Source organism: Simochromis diagramma, unplaced genomic scaffold (assembly GCF_900408965.1).
Source record: "Simochromis diagramma unplaced genomic scaffold, fSimDia1.1 OVJJ01000079.1, whole genome shotgun sequence".
Taxonomy (NCBI): domain Eukaryota; kingdom Metazoa; phylum Chordata; class Actinopteri; order Cichliformes; family Cichlidae; genus Simochromis; species Simochromis diagramma.
In genome coordinates this window covers 508,441-530,483 of record NW_024387075.1, presented here as the reverse complement: position 1 = coordinate 530,483, position 22,043 = coordinate 508,441, and the positions used below count along the sequence as shown (strand labels likewise).

Here is a 22,043-nt window from a genome sequence, read left to right as displayed (position 1 = left end):
CTGAGTATGGTCCTTTCACAGTCCCAGATAAACCTTAGTGTGTCGGGGACAATGGGGATAACCCCATCATGGAAGGGTCTTTGTTTTGGGGGACCCAAACCTCTGTGTTCTCAAAGCCTGGGGAGGAAGACTGCAATAATAATGGGGGTGAAGGGGTGGGATGGACCTGCTGCCTGGCTGTGCTGTTCTGGATGGAGGTGATTTGGGGGTGGGAGGGATTGAGGGACATACGGACTTACTGGAGAGGCAGCTGTGGAAATAACGGCAGATTATATCCTTTCTCTCTCTATAGCTTTGACATTGTCTTGTGTCTAAACAAACTAAATACCTAAAGGTTATTGCAGGTACAAAAATTAGGTAATCATGCATCATTCATTTTTTCTACTTCTTCTTCTGCAAATAAGTGAGTAAGATAGGACACTACAACCTAAGAGTGGTGGACAACTTGACACCTGGGAATGTTAAGGAGATTAAATCTCAGAAGTGAAGTCAGTGAGACACTTGCCTATGCTACAAAAACAAAGCCCTTAATATAATCAGAAGCAAAGGTATCTTGAGGAAGTAAAATGTCTTTTTCAAAAAAAACATTTTTTTAAACCTAAATTCAGCTTTTAAAGCACTGTCATGTGGACAGATTAACTCTTTGATGGCAGAAAATGGCATGAATGTGTGCTGGGGTGGCTGTAGCTCAGGAAGTGGAGCAGGTCATCTATTAATCAGAAGGTTCGAACCTTGGCTGCTCCGGCTAGCATGTCAAACTATCCTTGGGAAAGACACTGAACATGTTGCTCTATGATGATTCACATTCTGATGATTTCATCACAGCGTGAATGATAAATAGAAAACACTAGAAAAAAGTGTTTATAGGAATGGATGAATGAGACATGTTGTGTGAAGTGGTCTGAGTGCTTGAGTAGAAAATCTATATAAGAACCAGTCCATTTACCATGTCTCCCCACAGTAAGACACCATACAGGCAGACAGATGTAATATCTTCTGAGCTTTAAATGAGTATTAACTACAGTATCTTACACATTTACTACTTTCAATTGTTGAATTTAAGGGTATGACGCAAGCATAAGAAAGTTACATTTATAACATATTAACTGGGCACAGTGCTGCACTCAACATAATGTTAAACTCACCTTCAGTTTGTTCTGTTCGTATAAAGCAAAGAAAATGTTATTACAGTTGTCTGGTGTCCCATTACAAACCTGATTAGAACAGTTTGGATCCAAGGATGCCATCTGGGCCCATCTACCACAGCTACCAGCTGAGGCCACCTTAGTGATGTCTTATTGATGAAACAGCATCTAAACACACCAGACAGCCCAGTCCAGTCTGGAAAAGGTTATCCAATCCAGCAAAAAAAGCACAAACTGTTCACAAGTCATTTGATATTCTTAAATAATATGTAATCCCTGAAAGGAGGTTAACTGTTTAAGTAAAATAGATTGGTTTATTCATGCATGCTTCGGAGCAGGTGAAGCTGGTGTCTTCAAAGTTACGGTACTTAATGTGTTAAGGATCTGGGAGAGGCTTCTTGAATGACAGATTTACAGCCCAGCTCCTGGATTCAGCATTTATCAGCAAGCCTAAACCAGTCCAACTGAGTAAGCCCAGACATGCAGTACAAAACACACAAACACAGTACAACACATACATACTTTCATTGTGATTCTAGCCAGGTTGTAATCAGAGCAATAAAACGGCATGAGAAACTCCCTGAAGCTGGATGGAGAAATCCATGCTATCGTCTTTTCTCAAGCAGGCAGTGTCTACAGAAAGCCAGGCAATATTTCATAGTTGTTTTATGTCTATTTACACTCAACAATCACATCAAACCCAGAGCACAGCTGAGAACCATACAGACAGATGGTGATACGCTTAACATTTAGGAAATACAGTATATACAATTACATATCTAAATATTTGGCCAAAAATGTAACTATCTCTTCCAAATAAGTGCGTTAGATAGAACATTAAACTTTCCGTTTGCGACTTGCTTGATCATTTAGCAGCACCAAACGCTACTATAACACCAGGTCTCAGAAGTGAAGATTGTGAAAGAAGAGTCAGAGCTGAAGGGGAAAACAGCCTTAAACACAAACATAAGGCTCTAAATGCAAAAAGAAGCAACCTATTAGCAACCTTCTTCGTTCATTCATTCTAAGCTTTTCTTAACCGACAGTATAGAGCGGGAGGAGCATGGATTAAATCTCCACAAGCTCTTTTTAATGTACACTACCATTTTTTACATTTCATTTGAAACAATCACCTCACAATCATGCTTACACACCTAATCAATTACCAAAAACACTTTGACCCTCTGGGGATTAGAGAAAATTCAAAATAAATTCAAACTTCTGTGCCTAATTCTTGTTTTTGTTTTTTAAATATCATTAAAGATGCCTGGCCTGGAAAAAAAACCCAGCACAAAATACCATGATCTTCATGCACATGATGAGTATATGTAACTTTTGGCCACATATATATGTATATGTAATCTACTCAACAGGATTTCTGTGCCGTCTCTTCATATTATATCAAAGTTCCAATTTTTCCTAGCTTTGAACATGTAATTTTTCTTTGTACGGTTCATCTGTTTAAATCTAACACGTCGCATCAAACTTTCATGACCATCATATGTCATTGGCTCCCTGCTGGCTCTATGGATGTCATAAAGTTATCCAACAGAGTGTCGGTCCAGCAAGACCTTTGGTGCGATCCTCTGGGGAGGGTGAGCTCAGCCCTGCTGACCTCTACCTTCGTTTTCTACGTCGCCTGCTGCTTCCAGACTGACATGAAGCTGATTGTGTTAGTCTGAGCACTCTGCCGTGCAGATTCCCCACGCGGCGCCACCCACCATAACCCGCTTGTCTGCACAAATGGAGTCCTTGTGACAACTAACACAAGGAAAGCAGAGAAGGAGAGAAACCAAAGTGAGGAGGGCACCTTGGAGGGAGATCAATGGAAGGATGTTGACTCAGGAGAAGCAGATGCCCAGTCTTAATTAATATGGTTATGTCCTCAGCCATGACCTCACACAGGAAGGACAGGGGTCGACCACACAGGAAGTGGAATCTGATCGAGATGCATTAGGCAGAGATGAAGTCATTACAACTGTAGCCAACTGTCACATGATCACATATATGCTTAAGAAAAAATACTGCAAAGAAAACACAGAACTGCTTTGAAAAACCATCATGGTCATTTATCGATAACAAAAACTGCTCGATGATTTTACAGCTTCTTGCTGTCTTGACTGTCATTTTCCCACACTCTACATCAAATGCAACTTTTTGATTATTTAGTTCCTGATTTTTACCTGAACAGTTCTACTTCTTACTCTCATACAGTACATAAGCATGAGCACATTTATTCTAACAAGTAAACCAGGCCTTTATCTTTGCACCATTTCACACTGACAAGGTGCTCAGGGACCTATTGGAGGACAAGCTGTCTCCTCATTTCAGATAAAAGCCACACATCCCAGTCTCAGTATATCTGACCGTTTTCAGTCTGTGCCTAAAGCATCTGCTGGTATCACAGCTACTGGGTTGTTTCAGCCCAACCTGATAAATCTGCAGGATGACCGCCTCTGTGTTGTCTGACACAGGACACACACAGGTGGCGATGCAGCTCTTACACTGGCTTCCTCCTCCCTCACAGTGATAATGAAATGTGTGATTGGCTACTGGTTGAAAACCTCTTATCTCAAACGTGTCAGCTGCCAGGAATTAAAGAAATCCACCTCGGTTTCCAGACTGACAACAGTGACATCTGAAACCACAAAATGATAAAGTGTATAACCTGAATTCATGAGGATCACTCACAACACCTAACAAGACATGGCCCTTTCTCCTGGACTCATTGTCTGAATCCTGCAGTGTGTTGAATTCTCTGTTATTCCTTTTGAACAATGAAATCTACAACAAAGAGTCACTCAAACATCCATAAAATTTAACTTCCACTTGCAGTGCCTTCTGTAGAGACATATGTGTATGTGTGGCCTTTTGTCATGGTAATAAAAAAGAAGCAATATAGTCACCCAGCACCCCCACCCAATCTGACCTGCTCCAGGCAGGCAGGAAGACATTAGCAATCCAATGCAGGATGACAGTTTTCTGCCTTTCACTCTCACCTGCTGGGCTGTGTGTTAAAGAGGCTTAGGTTGGATGTAAGCACCATAAAAAAGTCATTACTGCCTTTCACAGGATGCTGATGAGAGACCCAGCGTACGAGAGGGGTCAAGTGAAATGGGCTTTAAAGGTTGATGCTGACATTTACAGGCCAATAATGCTTTTATTAAATATTTTCTGCATTTGTTCGATTGCTTTCACTTGTCCTGTTTCATGCTTAAAGCTCTGTGTAGTATTTTTGCTTCTTTAGAATCAAAGAGCTTGAAAATCTTCCAAAATAACATTTACACAGCATAATTGAACAGCATAACTCTTTATATCTGGAAAACAAACAACTGATAGTCAAATCAGATGATATACACACACATATACATATATATACATACATACACACACACACACACACACACACACACACACACACACACATACACACATACATACATACATATATATGTGTGTGTGTGTGTGTGTGTGTCTGTGTGTGTGTGCTTGCATATATAATCTCTACATTTTCATCACCATCAGTCAGTACCTCCCCTTTAAAGGTCATTTAATTAGCTTTGAATAATTAAATTGCTTCACACATGTTACTTGATACATATGTTTGTCAGTCATGCAATGGACTCAGACTCAATTTAAATTTTGAAACTGGAGAAAATGATAATCTCTGGGATTTATAGATTTTTATGAATGCAAGGAATTACATTAACAGAGCCTTGTGTTAGTAATGTATCTGTTACCATGATGATTTAATATCCAAATGAAGCTCTTTATTACCAGCCCCATAAAATGAGGGCCTGTCTTAATTGTAGTTCGTTGTTTGTTTCCACACTGTGTTTTGAAGTGATTGGGATTCAGCTCACAGGCTGAAATGAGCTTTTGTAATGAGTCTAATAAAGCCAGTCTTTACAGACAGTCTGCCTTATGCCTGCATATGGAGAGATGCTTATTAAGATAGTAGCTCCTTATCACACTGGCACACAGACAAATCTCTCTGTGTGAGTGAGCGTGTGACTATGTGTGTTTGTGAGTATGTGTTTTTAATGCCTTATAAAAGGACTACGTATGCTGCACATTGTACCAAAATGTATTTTTCAGGATCTCCTGCGGCCAGTGTGACTTTCAAAAATTCTTGGTTTGAACCTTTACCCTTTGAAAGCTGTAGCTGAGAATTAATGAGCTGGCAATAATGAACAATTAGATTACAAAGAGGGAAAAGAGGGAATGGGGGTGGGGGGCAAAGAAGGTAGAGAGCGAAGGTGCTCAGGGTCAAAACTGAGGCATTTATAATGAAAAGAGAAGCAATGACAGATGCCTTCAATGACAGGAATAATCTACATTCACACCCACACAATTCATAGCGTCTGCGGATGGAAGAAGGCGCAGGAGAAAACTCAAACACCAGAGGGCAGTAGAGTATCTGTTCAAGGCAAGGCGCTCAGGAATAACAGTATGGGAAAAAGTTAAAGGTCACAACAGCTGAACAGCAGTCATTTCTTATGATGTCACACATTAGAGGGAAAGACAGTACACACACACACACACACACACACACACACACACACACACACACACACACACACAGAAAACAGCTTCAAATACCATTCACACATTTCCAGACTATCACCTTCACATCAGATTCAGCAGATTGTGCCAGACTCCACTCACACACAGCACACACACAGACTAAGCACTATCCTTAGTACTATCCAGGACTATCCTCTTCTCTGCCTGTAAATACAGCCTGCCTGTCTCCCTCTGCCTCCTGCTGCTCCTGCTGCATTATGGATTAACTCTTTGTTACAGGTGTACACAACATGTTTGTGTGTTTAGTGCCAACTGGGCCATCCAAGCTGGATGCATGGGAGGAGCACAGCCACGGACACACTCTGGTATCACTTTACTAATCCGTCAGATAACTACTGGCATACTCTGCTAGTACCCATTATGTTCAGGGCATGCTGTGTTTGGTGTTTGCCATTCAAACACATCTGGTTCTGCTTATGCTTTTTCCTATATTTCCAACCATTTATAAAAAGGATGGGGGGGGGGGGGGGGGGGTGTCAGCAATGATGTGATCTGTTATGGGAGGGGCTTTTTTCCTTGAAATTAGATTTGAATTTCAGGAGATCTTCATGCTCAAATAAAAAGAAGCAGCAGCAGTCATAGAGATGACAGAGACAGTACAAGCAAAAGGGCAAGTATTCATGGTTGAGAAATGACTCAAACTTCAACCCACCCTTATGACTAGTCTATTGACATCTTCTGTGGGCACTGAAATCTGCTCCTGACTCTCTAAAGATGATTTTTCACCCATTTGCATTGATGAAATCTGGTGAAAAAAATGGACCCTCCAGAGAACAAGCTCTTACCCCACCTCACAAGCATTAATTGCTATGAAAGCTGCTGCAAAGCTCTGGACATAGCATCTTTTAATTTATACATAACCAGAGGAAGAAAAATGAATGTCACCAAATGACAGTGGAGTGAATGTTAGGATGACTGGAATCCTTTGTGACTATTAGGCAAAAGACAAGTTCTCACTGTTGTGTCTGGTGAGGGAGCCATCACGTCTCCAGACAGCCTCGTCTCATCTCACCCTGCCATTAGAGGAGATTGAGTTCATGCTAAGGACCATTGGAGTCTGTGCATGTACTCCACTGAGGCTTTGACCTGCATGTGGAAGACTCATCAAAAACCTCATCAGGAATTCTGCCTCGGAGCCCTCCGATCTGTTCAGTCATTTCCCTGGGTGAAGCCCAGCAGACACAAGGCTGAAATAAGGGCAATAAAGCTAATATATGAACAAACACTACTTTGCTGGACTAATAAGGGTATTCTACCAAACATGGCTTTAGATAGAAATCCCCCATCTCTCTGTCACCTACATACACATGGATTTGAAAGATTTCAGGATATGAGTGCAATAACATTGCTCCTGGTCATGGAGGTCAAGGGTTAACCCAGCTGAGAGTGAAGATGGCTGCATCATCAGCACCACGGGGATAAAGAGAGGAAGAGAAAGGAGGGCAGACAGGAGAGAGCAAAAAAGTCACAGAAAATAGGTCAGTCAGAAAACATGATTAGCCACTACACAAATGACACCAGCAGCAAACTCGTGCCCTGTGCGAGAGAAGTGGTGTCCTGTATCAGTTCCTCACGCTGGATTCAGATTTCCCAAATAACTGCTAAAGCTTACTGAGCCCACACTGTACAGACAGACTGGCAGGCATGGACTTGCTGCCTCACCAATACACACAAACCCACACAGACACCTTCTTCCTCTCACTGCCTTACATGGTGCTGGAGCGATCCCTCTTGCCGTTGCATCCCTTTGCGTTGCGTGGGGTTGCTAAGCGCAGCCAATATTTCACAAACATAGCAAAACAGCCACCCTGATATCCTGCTACACTGCCATCCTGGACAGCAGAGACACAGCCTGCTCCATGTCCTTCCAGGAACTCACTGAATCTGGCTCTGTGTTTCTGTTATGCTACACTGAGCCAAATAAAGTGATGAGTTTGTCGATTTACAGCTGACAAGTGAAGAACAGAATATCTTTCTATTATATTTCTTTTATAAATACTTTATTGTCCTCCATGGGTAAAAAAGGCCCTCAAACTGCTTATAAACTATAATTACTTGGGATTTTTTTTTATTTTAGAGTTTTAAATCAGTGAGTACTAATAAGAATTAATAATAAAAAAATATTCTACACAAATAATCAACCATGCATTCTCCTTGCAGCTCATCTCCATGTCATTGCTATAAAATTCATTATAAAGCAGTATTAGCAGAATAACACTTAGGATCTGGGTTTGGAGATGACTGTTTTACATCCTGACCTGAGTGTTTCTGCCAACCTCTGACTCTGCTGCGTTGTTTCTTGGGGGTCTTGAGCCCACCTGCTGGCCCAATGAGGGAATGTGCGTCTTGAGAGGTGCCGGAGGTAGAGCTAGAGGTGACGTCCTGCTGGGGGTCTGGGGGATAGGTAGGGCACTGTGCACAGGTTTGGGTTTGGGGAGTCCCGACTTCATATTTGAGGCCACTAGAATGGCTGGCATCTTTTCCCCAGCGACCAGATGACTGCAAGTTCCCCTCCCTGTCACACTGAGATGGAAATCCTGTCACCGGTAAGCAGGAATTCTCTGCAATCAAGCTACTTTTCTGTTTGTGAATGAGTTACCAGACTGGAGGGGAAAAAAAAGAAAGGAAAAAAACACGGCACATATATTGAGGTTGCACCTGATCCAACGCCTGATTGAAGTGTGCAGTTTGTTCATGTCCCAGTCTTAGCTTCTTCTACTGATTCTTAGCAGGAGGTGGGGGTTGACCTGAGCTCCCCAACATGCAGTGGAATGGTTTAAAACCCACAGAATCCCACCTGCATCCTGTTACTAAGTTGGATCAGCTTGTCATTTCATGCAAGAATAATTTGGCCTCAGAGTTTTTTGGTTTTAAAAAAAAAAAAAAAGTATCCTGATGAAAATTCACTCTGCAAAATTTCAAGAAAGAAGATCAAAAATCCCACTTCACACCAAAAGGAATCCCCAGTTGCCTCGTGGTAGAGTGAGTGTTCCCTTCCATTTATTTCCAGCAATGAGTGAGAGTCAGCAAATGGCCAAGGATCCAATTGGAAGCAGAGCAGCTCCACTCCCACAGAGCCCTGGTAATTAATTACACCGTGGCTTCAGGAAGACAGCAAGAAACTCCTTTTTTGAGGAAGAGCAGAGAGAGTAGTAGAAACGAGGAGATGGAGAGGAAGGGGGGGAAGCAAAAGTCAGCAGCGACACAGCGACCACTCACTTCAGCGACTGCTCAGCCTGTGACTACACAGCCTGAAACACACTGCGCTTTCCTCTACTGCCTCTCTCTCTCTCCCTCACTGGTAAGTCCGTGGTTAGCAGCAGGTGTGGCTTAGATCAGGACTGACATATGTGAAAAGCTCAACATATCTACACAGTGGGTTCCTCTCACACAGCGAGTCTGCCTCTCACATAAAGACTCCACCACGATGCTATATGTTAACCACTGATACAAAATAATATTCATTAAAAATAATAACTTGCTAGTTCCACTTGCATTTTAATATGCGGGATAAGGATGCCCATGGTCTTAAAATGTGGCAAATCATCCCAGCCCACTCAACACGGGTTGCATAAAATCATATGATTTTAATAGAAAACAACAATACTATTAACCTGCTTTGATGCTATTTCATGAAAAGTAGAATTTCCAGCAACAAATATTACATGGAGTTTTTTGCACACGTTTGTGTTCCACATGAATGTAAGCCTGTTTGTTCTGGTCATTTCAGGAGTTGTCATCCAAATTAATGGCTTTGGTGATGCAGATTTTATCTCCAGTGCCATCATCAGGTTGAATTTGTGATACTGAGTGAAATATCTTGACAACAAATCAATACACAGTCATTAATTTTGGTATAGACATTCCTATATAATGTTGTACTGATTAACAGACTCTCTTTTCTGTATTCTTTCCCTCTTCTGTCTGTTAAGCTTCCACTTTATAAATATGAGGATGGCCAATTAGTGGACTAGTGTCAGATCAGCCTAACTCCCAGCAGGCTTAGTCAAGCTGCTGAGATCCTGCTACAGTAAGGAGGGGAAAAAAGAGATTTACTCCAGAGAAGGATTTACGCCCCTCCCCAGTCACCCATAACTAGTTAATTTAAGAATGTACAGAGTAATCTGTATTTGAATCAAAAGTTGTATATAACTGTATTCTCAACTATGTTTTGATGGAAAAATATTTTCTCTCCAACAAAAAACTAGCAGTGGCAAGATTTCCCTGACTACTGATGGCACCATCAGGAACCAGCCATCCTTTATGAACTGTTAATGTCTCCACATGATCCCATGGAAATCTTTTCAGTGGTTGTTCAACTATTTCTGACTAAAACAAAAAAAAAAAGAAGCCAAAAATCTTGCCCCAGGTCTACTCTACATCTTCCCAGGTCTTTTAGTTTGAAACCACTGTTTACTTTAAATAATAGTCTAATGCAGTAATTACTTACAATAAACAATCTAAATAAAAAATTGAAAAATAGACTGACCAACATTAGAGACATGTGAAAGTTTATGTCTCTAAACTGAGCGCACCTCTATTCCATTCGGATGTGAAAGGGTCAGACATTAACTATACACTCTCTCATTTCTAATAACTCTCAGAACAGTAACACCCCTGCCACACACACACACACACACACACACACACACACACACACACACACACACACACACACACACACACACACACAGGACTTTTGCAAGAGCATGATTTAATCCAAAGGAAGGGTGTGCTTAGTATGTTAATCTTAATCCTGTTACATTAATTCTAAATTATGCAAATACCAATATCAGCTTATAAATTTATGTCATGGTGGTGTACGTAGAGAGGGGTGGGGTTGTAGGTGAAATTATTATTTATTTTTTTATACCCCGTGAAACCTGAAACCCTGTACACTGTGTTTGTCTTGGATGTTTCTAACTGGCTTCAGTGAGTTTCACCCATTTGTATGTAGCCTTGCAATCTCTACCTGCAGGTCTCCCACCTTGTCAACTACAGCTGTAAGTGGTGGTGAGTGAAAATACAGAGGGCCTCCATGATTAAAAACAACCATATCCGGACATCACAGGACTTCTTTGAAACATAAAGGAAAATACATTTACCCCACCCTGCTTGTCTCACGTCATCCACTCAATTGGAAAATGAGGAAAGAAGAAAAACATACAGCATGTAGAGTTAGAGGGGAAACTTCCATTATTTTCCTACTATCCTCTGTGACACTAAACACGTTCCGGTCCCTCACATATCACACTGCAGCACTTCGCAGAGTAGAAAGAAAAAAGGAGTCATATTTGATTTATGCAACAACCTTTGAAGATACCTGATGACAGTCCAGTGGAGTCTAATAATAGAGCCCGTTTGGCAGTAAATGGGCGGTATTGACAGTAATAACTAGGACACCCACTGCATTGCTCTGCTGTGTGTTTATACAGTATTTCTTCTTAGAATAATAAACAGTTGTGTGGGGTAGATGGTGGGCGTTTGCTGAGAGCACAATGACTTGTTCACACTCAATGCACAGTGTTTTAAAGGAATTTAAAGGGTATACATTTAGTCAGGACATGTTACCTTACCACATCCCAAAAAGCAGCACAGACATTTGAAATTGTGTCACAGGACAAATGATGCTAACCTCTGTCCTGGTAATCAGCAGGTAGATTGCAGCAAAAGCTGGCACACGCCCAACTTTATTGCTATGAACATGTATTTTTGTATCAAACCACTGTGTGCCAGAACATTCACTCTTATTTTAATGGTTTCACTGACATAGATAAGGAGGCAGCATTTTTTTTATATAACTGAGCTATTGTCTGTCTAAACAAAGCCTATTGTTACAAATAATGACCTCTTTCTCTGCAAATGTTGTGTTATTCCAGTAGTTGTGTTTATGCTCCAGTTGGAAAAAACGAGATTTAAAGTTGGCACTAGTGTTTTAGTTTATAGATGAATCAGTTAGTATCCAATGAATATTCTCTGTCAAGTTGACAAACACGTAATGAAATTCTAACTAGGGATGTCGCCACAACCGAAACAGTACCTTTCTATGCCAAAATTCTGAAAATGTGAAGGAACCTGTTTTTCAATACTGAAGGCAGCAGGCATACAGCTGCTCCACTCTTTAGTAGGGATGGGTACCGATATCCGGTGCCATTATGGCATAAACGGTTGTAACCAGACCGAAAAGCAGCGCACATTTATTTCGGTGCTTTTTTTTTCTTGAGATGTCATACACTTTGGATTCTAGCCAATCATTTTACCTTTCCAAGGATAGTAGGCGGGCCCAGGTACGTACGTTCTTTTAGAGCAGAGCTACAGATTCAAGACGCCCAAGGCGAAGTGGTCAAAAGTCTGGCTGTACTTCACAGCAAAAGATGCAAACTCAGCAGCCTGCAACAAGTGCTTTAAGGTGATATTGTGCAAAGCAGGTAACACCTCGAATCTGATGAAACACCTGGCGACGCATAGCGTTTTTTTAAAAGCCGAGATATGCACCGTATTTGTTAGCTTGCTGCAAGGCCTCACACTGAGCACATCTACTGCGGGTGTGGTGCCTTTTATCGGACCCGGAATTAGAAACATCCCCCAAGAACCCGAAGAGTGGAGTCCTGACCCCTAGCCCTGCCAAGGTAGCAGAAATGATGACGGATGATGATGGCAGCAGCAGCCGTTCTTCTCTGGGTCAGTAGCTTAATGTTGTTCGTGTGTAATTTACATTGAGTAGGCTAACCACATTATTAAATTAATGCACGTAAGATGAATTAGCAAACACCGTCGTAGTTACATGTAGGGGTGGGTTTTGCTTATCGATTTATTGATTAAAATCGATTCTAGCTTGGATAACGTGATATGGATTCATTAAAATCCAGAATAGATTTTTTAATATAAATTTATTTTGCCCGAAATGCCAGAATCTCAAGTTAAACCTCATAAAATTTCAACAACAACCAAAGAGCTAAAACAGGAAATGAGAGCAGGTACACGGATTCTGCACAAAGACATAAACGCAAAGCGTGGACCCGCCGACAGATCAGAATCAGTATGATGTCGCGTTTCTCACCCAACGGCACGGACACAGCTGAAAGCAGACAGCTCACTGATTCTGATCTGTCGGCGGGTCCGAGCTTTGTGTTTATGTCCTTTTTGCACTAGATTCTGAAGCTGCAGGTTTTATCTCTCTCCAAACAATATTGACTGAACCAACAGCAAAAGAAGATCCAAAGTACGCTTCACATAAACATCGTCATGAATTCCCTCTTACTTTTGCTGTTATGCTTCCCAGCGATAAAATCACACTTCATGCACAGCTCTCTCTCTCTCTCTGTACTTCAAGAACAGTTTCCTGTCTAAAAATGTGTTTTCTACATTATTAACTTGCTTATTACGCACAAGTCTAGCGTTGTTTACAGCGCTGTCGGCCACTGTTTTTTTTTCCTTTTACTTACTTCCGAAAAGAAAGCCTAATTTCTGCTGTTCAATAGGCTACTGAACAAATTTAAACTTTTTAAAATTATGCAAAATTGCAAAACGCTTAGCTGTGTCTCTAATAAAACCTCTGTAACTTTGCTCTGCTTCACTTCAGCAGCGTTTTTGATCTACTGCAGAATATTTTTTATAAAATCTCAGGCCAGGAAAATCACCTTCATGTTTTTCTGTGTTTTATCTTCAGCTACTTGACACAAAGGCATCTGCTGTGATGCTTACACCTTTGATAAAGTCTCACAAGTGTCAACTTTCTTTTTATAGATATAAAAATATGGAAATGTACTGATACATGATCTGAATTATAATATTTCTGACTGTCTGAGGCAAAATTTCCCCGATTCAAATCGAATTGAATCGGGACCTTGTGAATTAGAATCGAATCGATTCTAGAAATCAGTGATGATACCCAGCCCTAGTTACATGCGGCTGTCTTCTTGTTTGATATAGGGCACATATGGTATCACTCTAACTGCAAAAAAGGCTAACATTGTTATCGTTAAAAAACAACAAAAAAACAACAACAGCTAAACATGATAGGTTTTTGGACAAAGTTTGTGTTCTCCATTCTTTAAGCACCGGTTCAAGCACCGTTTAAGCACCGGCACCGTTTCAAAAGTACCAGTTTGGCACCAGTATCGGATAAAACTTAAACGATACCCATCCCTACTCTTTAGCAGCTGAGCATACAAGTAATAAACAAACTTGGTGAGCACCTCAAAAATTGACACCCTCAGGTTGTGTTTATAGCCGCTGGTGAGGTCAGTAAAGCTTCATATTAACAACAATGAAGTATTTAACAGTTGTCAATAATGTTAACCTAGCTGGTGCACACGTTGGCATTAGCAGTTTAGCTGTTAGCAATTACCTGATAGCCACATTAGCCAGCTATTAAGTTAAGGTACCAGCTATCAGCTATAGCTAAAAATAAAATGATAACGTTAATTTGGGAGCTAGGCAGCAAATGCCATCAGCCTTGGTCATCTGTAACATTATTGGACAGTGTTAATGTAACAGGTTAACACAATTATTTGTGTCTCCAAAGTGTTATTTGTTTGTAGACTGAAGCTGTGAAAACTACCAGCAAATAGATAGAAACCACCAAAATCACAGGAAAAAAACCACAGTTGTACCTGAAGTCTCCTAATCATGCATTCCCCCCTTTCATTCATCAAAATGGTGTTGCATATTGTCTTGTGTATTGGTATTCAGTTTATAAATGGGCTGCATGATAGACAACACCATCTCATTTTAAACTCAAACTGTACACAACTACAATTTCTGCTATCCCATAGTCATGGTTTTGACAAACGTACCAAATTTTTTGCTAGCAATAGCTACCATGGGTTAACTTTGATCTGCTCCTCACGCTCACTGCAGATCTTATAAGGAATTACAAACATAAATGCATGCTCCCCTCAATATAAGTGCATTCTGTTATTCAACTTTTGCTTATTAGTGCGGCACACACCCACAGTACAAACTGTGCAAAATTAATGTTACTATGTATCACTCCAAATAATCTAATTTATCTGGATTGGAGTCATAGACCACTGCTTTTGAATCGCTGCAGTGAAATGTTGACTAGAAACAGCTGTCTGTTTGCTGAACACACCCCATTCCTCCTGTCACTTCGGTTGGCCTTACTGAGCAGGCTATTCTTGAAAGGGTGCTGCACCCATCATTCTATAGTGAAGTAAAACAAATTTAAGTCACAGACTGGCAGCAATCCACTCCCAGAATCTCCAACCAAACAACTTCATATCTATTTAAATATTTCTGCATTGTAAATGAAAGAAAATTGCACACACGCACTGGCACACACACACACTTTATACCCGTCCTTTGCTGATTTTTTTTTCATTAGCAGAGTTAGCAGAGCAGAACAAGTACAGTAGGCTCCCACTGACAGGAGCTGACTGGAGCAACGGCCTGACATTTCCACCATGACAGCACACGATCTACAACTTGACCTACACACTGGACTATTTCCTTTCTCTCTCTCTCTCTCTCTCACACACACACACACACACACACACACACGCACACACACACACAGTTTGAGTAATGAACAGTGTCAGGTCTGTAAGGCCGGATCACAGGGGTAAGAGGAGCTGACTCCATGAAGCCCAACAGGGTCCTGGCATGTCTCGAGTGACACAACACACAGCGTCAGGCCAATGACACACAAATAAACAACACTCAGAATATCAAACCTATTTATACAAATTTGTTTAAGAGAATGAGCTAAGCCAGCTCGGAAGAGGAGAGAGAAGCACTGTTTGCTTTGGAAACATGAAACAAGTCCAGGATACACAGCACAGATAATGCAATAAAGAGTCACCTGACAGGGAAGGGTGTGTGCATCAGTCCGGATCCTGCTGAGTGTGTTTGTGCCCTTGCCCAGCTACAGCTGTGACACGTGTGTGAAAACATGTGTGTGTTCATGCACGCATGTGGTGGTGTGTATGTAAATCTTTGTATGTATGTATGTGTCTTTGGGGCATCCTGTCACTTTCCTATCACATGACACCTACACAAATCATCACTCTGAGCAGGATTCTGTCTGTTCAGAAGGAGCTTCAAACACACACACACACACACACACACACACACACACACACACACACGTACTCTTATCAAGTCATCTGGCCTCAAGTCAAATACAATAAGTTAAAAGAAAATGTCCTACATATTTTAACTTAGGTTGTACTTCTGTAGCTTTGAATGTGGTATGGTTGTTGGTCTTGACGGACTGGTATTTCAGAAACTGCTGATCTAATGTGATTTTCCCACACAACATCTCTAGAGTGTACAGAAAAAGGTCTGAAAAAGAGAAAATATCCAGTGAGCTGCGGTTTTCTGGGTGAAAATGCCAGAGGTCAGAGGAGAATGGCCAAACTTGTTAGAGTGAAAAGGAAGCCAACAGTAACCCAAACAAGCAGTTGTTAGAACATGTGATGCAGAAGAGCTTATCTGAACATACAACAATTTGAACTTTGAAATAAATAGACTACAGCAACAGGAGACCATACTAAGAACTGGAAACTGAGGCTACAATTTGCAGGGGATCACCAAAAGTGGACAAGAGAAGACCTGAGCTGATGCCTGAGCTGATGAGTCTGGATTTTTGTTGCAACACTCAGTCGGTAGGTTCAGAATTTGGTGTAAACAGCATGAAAGCATGGATCCATTCTGCCTTGTATCTAGAATTCAGTTATTTTCTTGACTCATTTGGTCCCCTTAGTAGGGCTGGGCCATATCATACCATTCACGGTAATACCGGTATAATGTTAGGCAATGATAAGAAAATTAAAAGAAAATAAAGAAAATTAAATATCGCGATAGAATATGGAAAAACGCGCACGCGCAGTGCCTTTGTTTTCATGCGGCGACGGAGAATGAGAAGAGCGAAAGCGGATCGTTGTATGAAACAGATGAACCAGAATTGGTTTGTGAAAATGCTGCAACTTCAGTGGTGTGGAACTGGTTTGGCTTTCGTACGTCAGATACGCAACAAAGCACAATTTTTGGTAGAGCATGCTAGCTAGTCTTTATTACAGTGTTTTTTGGAAAATACGGCACACTTAAAATCAATCCTTTGATTTTCTGATAAATCCACAGTGCCCCTTATAATCCGGTGCACCCTACGTATGAATTCTGGTTATGCTTACTGACCTCGAACCGATCTTATGTGGTACACGGCGCTCAAAAGTCTGTCAAAAAATGTTTTAGTACAACTTCCGTAAGCTACGAAGCCGCACCGCTTGATGGATTGTCGGAGCATTACGGCTATCGTAGGCAGGAGCCTCGCGGAGTGATACGTACTGTGCTTCAACATAATATTACGGTATTGTGTGTGTATAACCTCTTTTTAAGTTTTGTGGATATTATACATGGTTGAGGATGCTGAGGATATGTCGGCCAATTTCCACTGGAAATGCCTTTTGGTTAAACTGTCAGCAAGGAATTTGCATTTGAAATGTTGAAAATAAATAAAGTTGTGGAGTTGTAAAGTATTTTGTCTTGCGTCAATTATATCATCAGTTATATTGTTCTCGCAGATTTTCAAACATATATCGTGATAAATATTTTTGGCCATATTGCCCTGCCCTATCCCTTAGTATCAAATGAGCATCATTTAAACACCATAGCCTACTGTTGTTGACCATGTTTAACCTTTTATGAAAAACACTGTACCAACTTTCATTTTTATAATATGCCATTTCACAGAGCTGAAATCATCTCAAACTAGTTTCTTCAACAAGGAGATGCATTCATTGTACTCAAATGGGTCTCCACAGTCACCAAATCTCAGTCTAATAGAAGGGGAACAGGAGATTCCAGTTATGACTGTGCAGCTGACAAATCACCAAATTCAAATTGGGCAATCTTTTTCCACAAATAATAATTCAAGCTGTTCCAAAGACAAAAGAGTCTTCGCTAGTAGAAACAAAATGTCCCTGTGAATCGTTCAATGGGTGTAAAAAAATAAAATAAAATAAAATAAAATAAAATGCACACACACAGGATTCTTGAGACAGAGACAAATTCTGCACAAATTACTTAAATACCTGACAAAATGTCAGTACCAGGAACAAAAGCAACAACACAAGAGAAAATTCACAAAATACACACACACTCAGACAGCGGACAAAAGCGAGACACAGAAGACAGCAGCACCCAAACAACAGTCTCCCTGCAGTAAACTGGAGTGACAGATAAGAAAAGCAGGGAGAAGTCATCATGGCCACAGCTCCAAGGTAGGGGTGTGTGTGTGTGTGTGTGTGTGTGTGTGTGTGTGTGCGTGTGTGTGTGCGTGCGTGCGTGCGTGCGTGCGTGCGTGCGTGCGTGCATGTGGGGGAGAAACTCACCATGTGATCTGAAGCCCTACTTTTTAAATGAAAAAACTGCAGAGAATAGAAATATATAAAATATAATAAACTGTCTCCTCAATTAGTTTGTAATGAAGTCTGGACAATTAACCAGCACTAATCAGCCTTTAATAGCTCATTTACCACCATTTAGCTAAAGGTGGACTTACATGTGAACACAAAATGCTGGACGTGTTTTCCACCAAAATCTAATTACACAACTGCTATGACTTCTAGGAATCTTCTCTTTTATTGTGGAAACATTAACATTAAACCCCCCCAAACAACCGACAACGGAGCTAGTGGTTAATATTTTATGTATGGATGAGGGTGAAGAAAAGGACAACTACTGTCTGAAAGCATTAGAGCCCCACTTCCTGCTGTTTCCAGAAATGTTCCAAATGACATAATAAATGTAGGTAAGTCAATATTAGTTGGTGTGACCTCCTTTGTGCCTTTGAGTGTTCAGAAAAAAGGAAAAGGTTGCTTGGCCTAAAAATCCCAAACACCAGCCCCCACCCAGCAGCAAGTGACATTCAACTGCATGGCACTCTGTTCCTTAGTGGAATAATCAATATGGGTGAGATTAAAAATTGCACCAAGTAACAGGGCTGCAATAAAGCAGCCCATGTAATGCGAGCCCCGGGCTTAAATAGCAATTACCCCCAACTGCTGTGACACAAAACCATTTACTGCCCCCCCAGTGATGAAATAGGACAGAAACGGCAGACAGGAAATAGCAGGTAAGGCACAGAGGAAGAGAAGAAGTGAGCTGGAACAGAAATAGAGCAGATCAGAACAGAAATGACTTAAAGGGAACAAAGGAATAAGTTGGGGAAACAACAGGAAGCAAGTTATTACTTTTTGTACTTGACTGAAGAGTCAGGAGATAAATACTGGATCACTATCATTTGCAAACATGCTCTTGTTTATTTTTTTCAAAAGTGTATTTAGGCAACAACTAGAATGTACATGCTTAAAAATGCTATTCTGCTCTGACATAGTCCTCACTGAACAGTGGAGTCACATGAGAACATCCAACTAAACTTTCTACTGCACTTTTACACAACTAATGGCTCATTAGTGCAGCGGTTTGGATGCAGAAACAAAGAATCGAAGGTAAAAAAACAAAACAAACCCCCCCCCAAAAAAACAGCCGACTACCATTTTCTCAGGCTTCCAGTGATATTAAACAAGCACTGGACTTGTATACAGTATATTCAACAGAGCATTATTAATAGAATGTTTGTCCATGCACGAAAGCAAAAAGCATTTGAACTGCCACGTCTAACAGACTGCACAGAATGAATAGAAGAATATTCAAAGTAATTAAATCATTCAAATCTTTTTTTTTAACCTCAGCAGAGATATTTACACAGAAGCTGGGAAACTAAAGAAAAGCATGATGATGTCATAATAAAAACAGTAGCTGTAAGAGAGCAGCAGAGATGGGGGATTGTGGAGATTAAAAAAAAACAAATGCAAATAGGATTTATCAAACAAAGCACCAGGAGTTTTGTTCTGGTTTGTTGAGGTGATTATTCATCAGAAGCTATGAAACAGTCAGAATAGCATGTTTCTGCAGGAGGAGGGATGCAGCTCATGTGCTTCTGCCTGAATTTAATATTAGAAATGTAAAAACTGCTGCAAGTCGGCATATACGCTGACTTTTCTGACTTTTTATTATTTTTACTGGAAGAAATTTTAAAAAACTGGACAACTAATGTTCTTCCTTTGACACCTGTTTTTCAACATTTGTTGCATAAAACTAATGTATACAACTAAGTCTGCTCTATACAGACTTGGGCCCATCTAAATTCTGTAGATTGTTAATTCGTTATTCCATTTATCTTAATGTTTAAAAACTATTTCTCAAACTCAGCAATAACCGATATATACAGACGTGAAAATCCTGACAGTCAGCTGCTCCAGCATGCAGAGCGAGCTGTGTCGCTTTAAGAGGGCAATAAAACCTCAAGTGATACCTCGCCCAAACTAGTTCTAAAATCTAACACCTGTCCAGCTGTGGGCTTGAAAGAGGCTCAAAAAAGTTGAAAGCAGCCGCTATGGCCAGCGTGGGCACGCACACTGCAGTGCATTTCAGTGGTGACAGACAGGCGATAGATGCAGGTGCACACTCAAAGACTTAATTATCAGAGGACAAAGACATGTAGAAGACTAAAGATACAAAACTGTTCAAGCAGAGATACTGAATGAGCTAATATCCAACTAATAAAATTCACACAAGCATACGCACACAAATAAATTGACTAAAAGCATAATCTACAATACATACAAGCTTTGTGTATGTTTGTATACAGTCTATAGGTGAGAGTGACAACGAGGTCCATTAATTCATTCCTACATTTTATATTATCACAAAAAAAATAAAATAAAACTTCAAGTCACCAGGAAATGTCCCAGTGCTCCCGACAGGCAGTCTGCATGTCTTTGCCACCAGGAATGTCATGTTAGAAAACACTTATGATGAATTTTGCTTATAAAAAACATTTGCCAATAGCTTTAATATCTAAATCATATATCTGTGGTTGCATTTAGACTTGTGTACTTCTGTAACATAGCAAATGATTTAAGGTTGACAAAGAGTGAAACAGTACAGCACAGAGTAAGGAGTGAGACTCAGGAGGGTCAATGAAGAGAGAAAAGATATGCTGTTATGTGCAGTGAGTTGGATTCTCAGTGACCAAGAAGTCACGTATTCTTCCCTTCATGGTAAACTCACAGTACTACAGTAGCTTTCTCTTTACATCCACTACAGAAAGCAGTCAAATGCATCTGCTGGCATACGTCGTTGCACGGATGGGTGCGTCACTGTTTATGCACATTAAGTACACACGCAAATTTTAAGATTCATCTCACAGCACCCCATTACTGTGCTCAGCCCTCCATCTGGCATGCATATGTGAGCTCCTATCAAGAGACCGAGTGCTTTGACAGAAACTCACACTCAGCTCTAAAACCAGTGTGCTGCTGAGGAAACAAAGTGGGACAGAAACAAGTGAGGCAACAAAAGCACTTCTTACCTGGGAGAAGAAGGTCACAGCATCACCGCAGGGAGGATGGCAGGAAGCAGGAGAGAAGGAAAAGGAGAAAGAGAAACACATGTTAGTAACTGTCAGATGTAAAGAAGCCTTTTTGATTTAATCTGGGAGTGTCTAAGATTTTGAATCTGCAATATTTATTCATGTTTCAAGGAAAAAATGCAGTCACATTTGAGCCAACATGGCTCAAAGATATTTTTATCAACTCACATTCCCACATGGCTATTAATCCCCTAATGCTTTTAATGATGCAAGTACAAGCAAGTCATAAAACAACCGAAACACATTAAACGACCTGCAAAACAGTTACAAGGAAAGCCTGACTTTGCAGAATTACACTTAACAGCTATTGCAAGACAATTTTCTCTTTAACTAACCACCAGGAAAGAAAAGTGCGCTAATCAATAAATCAGAACACTCCCATATATTCAAGCAAGAAGGCAAGCTTGAGAAAATCCATCAGTGTTAAAAAACAATGTGTTTGGCTTGCAACCAGCTCACATCTTTAGAGGGAAACACCCGTCATGTTTATGGTCTATTTTCGCCAGTAGGGTGCCATGGCTGAAATGTGCTGCCAAGTGCTGCCCACCCAGCTTAGCCCCACTTACTCACAGCTTCCACTCGATAGGTAATGCTGTTTGCACGGTGATGTAAAGCCAATAAAACCAGTTTTATGGCAGGCAAATCTAAACTAATGTGAAGTACTCACACACCTGTTTTAATAAGGAGAAACTTTAGGATCCTTTCAAGGGGAGAGCGAGAGCAACAGGGAGCGGTAACAGTTGGGTTGTGGGATAGACACAATTCTCCAGAAAGTACCCTAAAACACAAGCAGGAAATGAACACCACCACAAGCAAATAAGAGTTCCGATGCAACCATACTGGTTAGAGAG

The 22,043-nt window shown here is 40.7% G+C and overlaps 1 protein-coding gene across 4 annotated transcripts in view; it reads right to left on the bottom strand.

The window, feature by feature from the left end:
* Positions 1 to 22,043, bottom strand: part of nav2a (neuron navigator 2a) — a 213,148-nt gene that overhangs the window by 91,791 nt on the left and 99,314 nt on the right. For 2 of the 4 annotated variants that reach the window (XM_040045582.1, XM_040045581.1), the window contains exon 1: positions 7,991 to 10,344. The exons of 1 other annotated variant lie outside the window; for it this stretch is intronic. In XM_040045582.1, coding sequence (XP_039901516.1) covers positions 7,991 to 8,209 — 219 coding nt within the window. In that variant the 5' untranslated portion in view covers positions 8,210 to 10,344. Of the gene's footprint in view, positions 1 to 7,990; positions 10,346 to 22,043 lie in introns of those variants that run through there. One more of the 4 variants, XM_040045580.1, reaches the window with a different exon arrangement.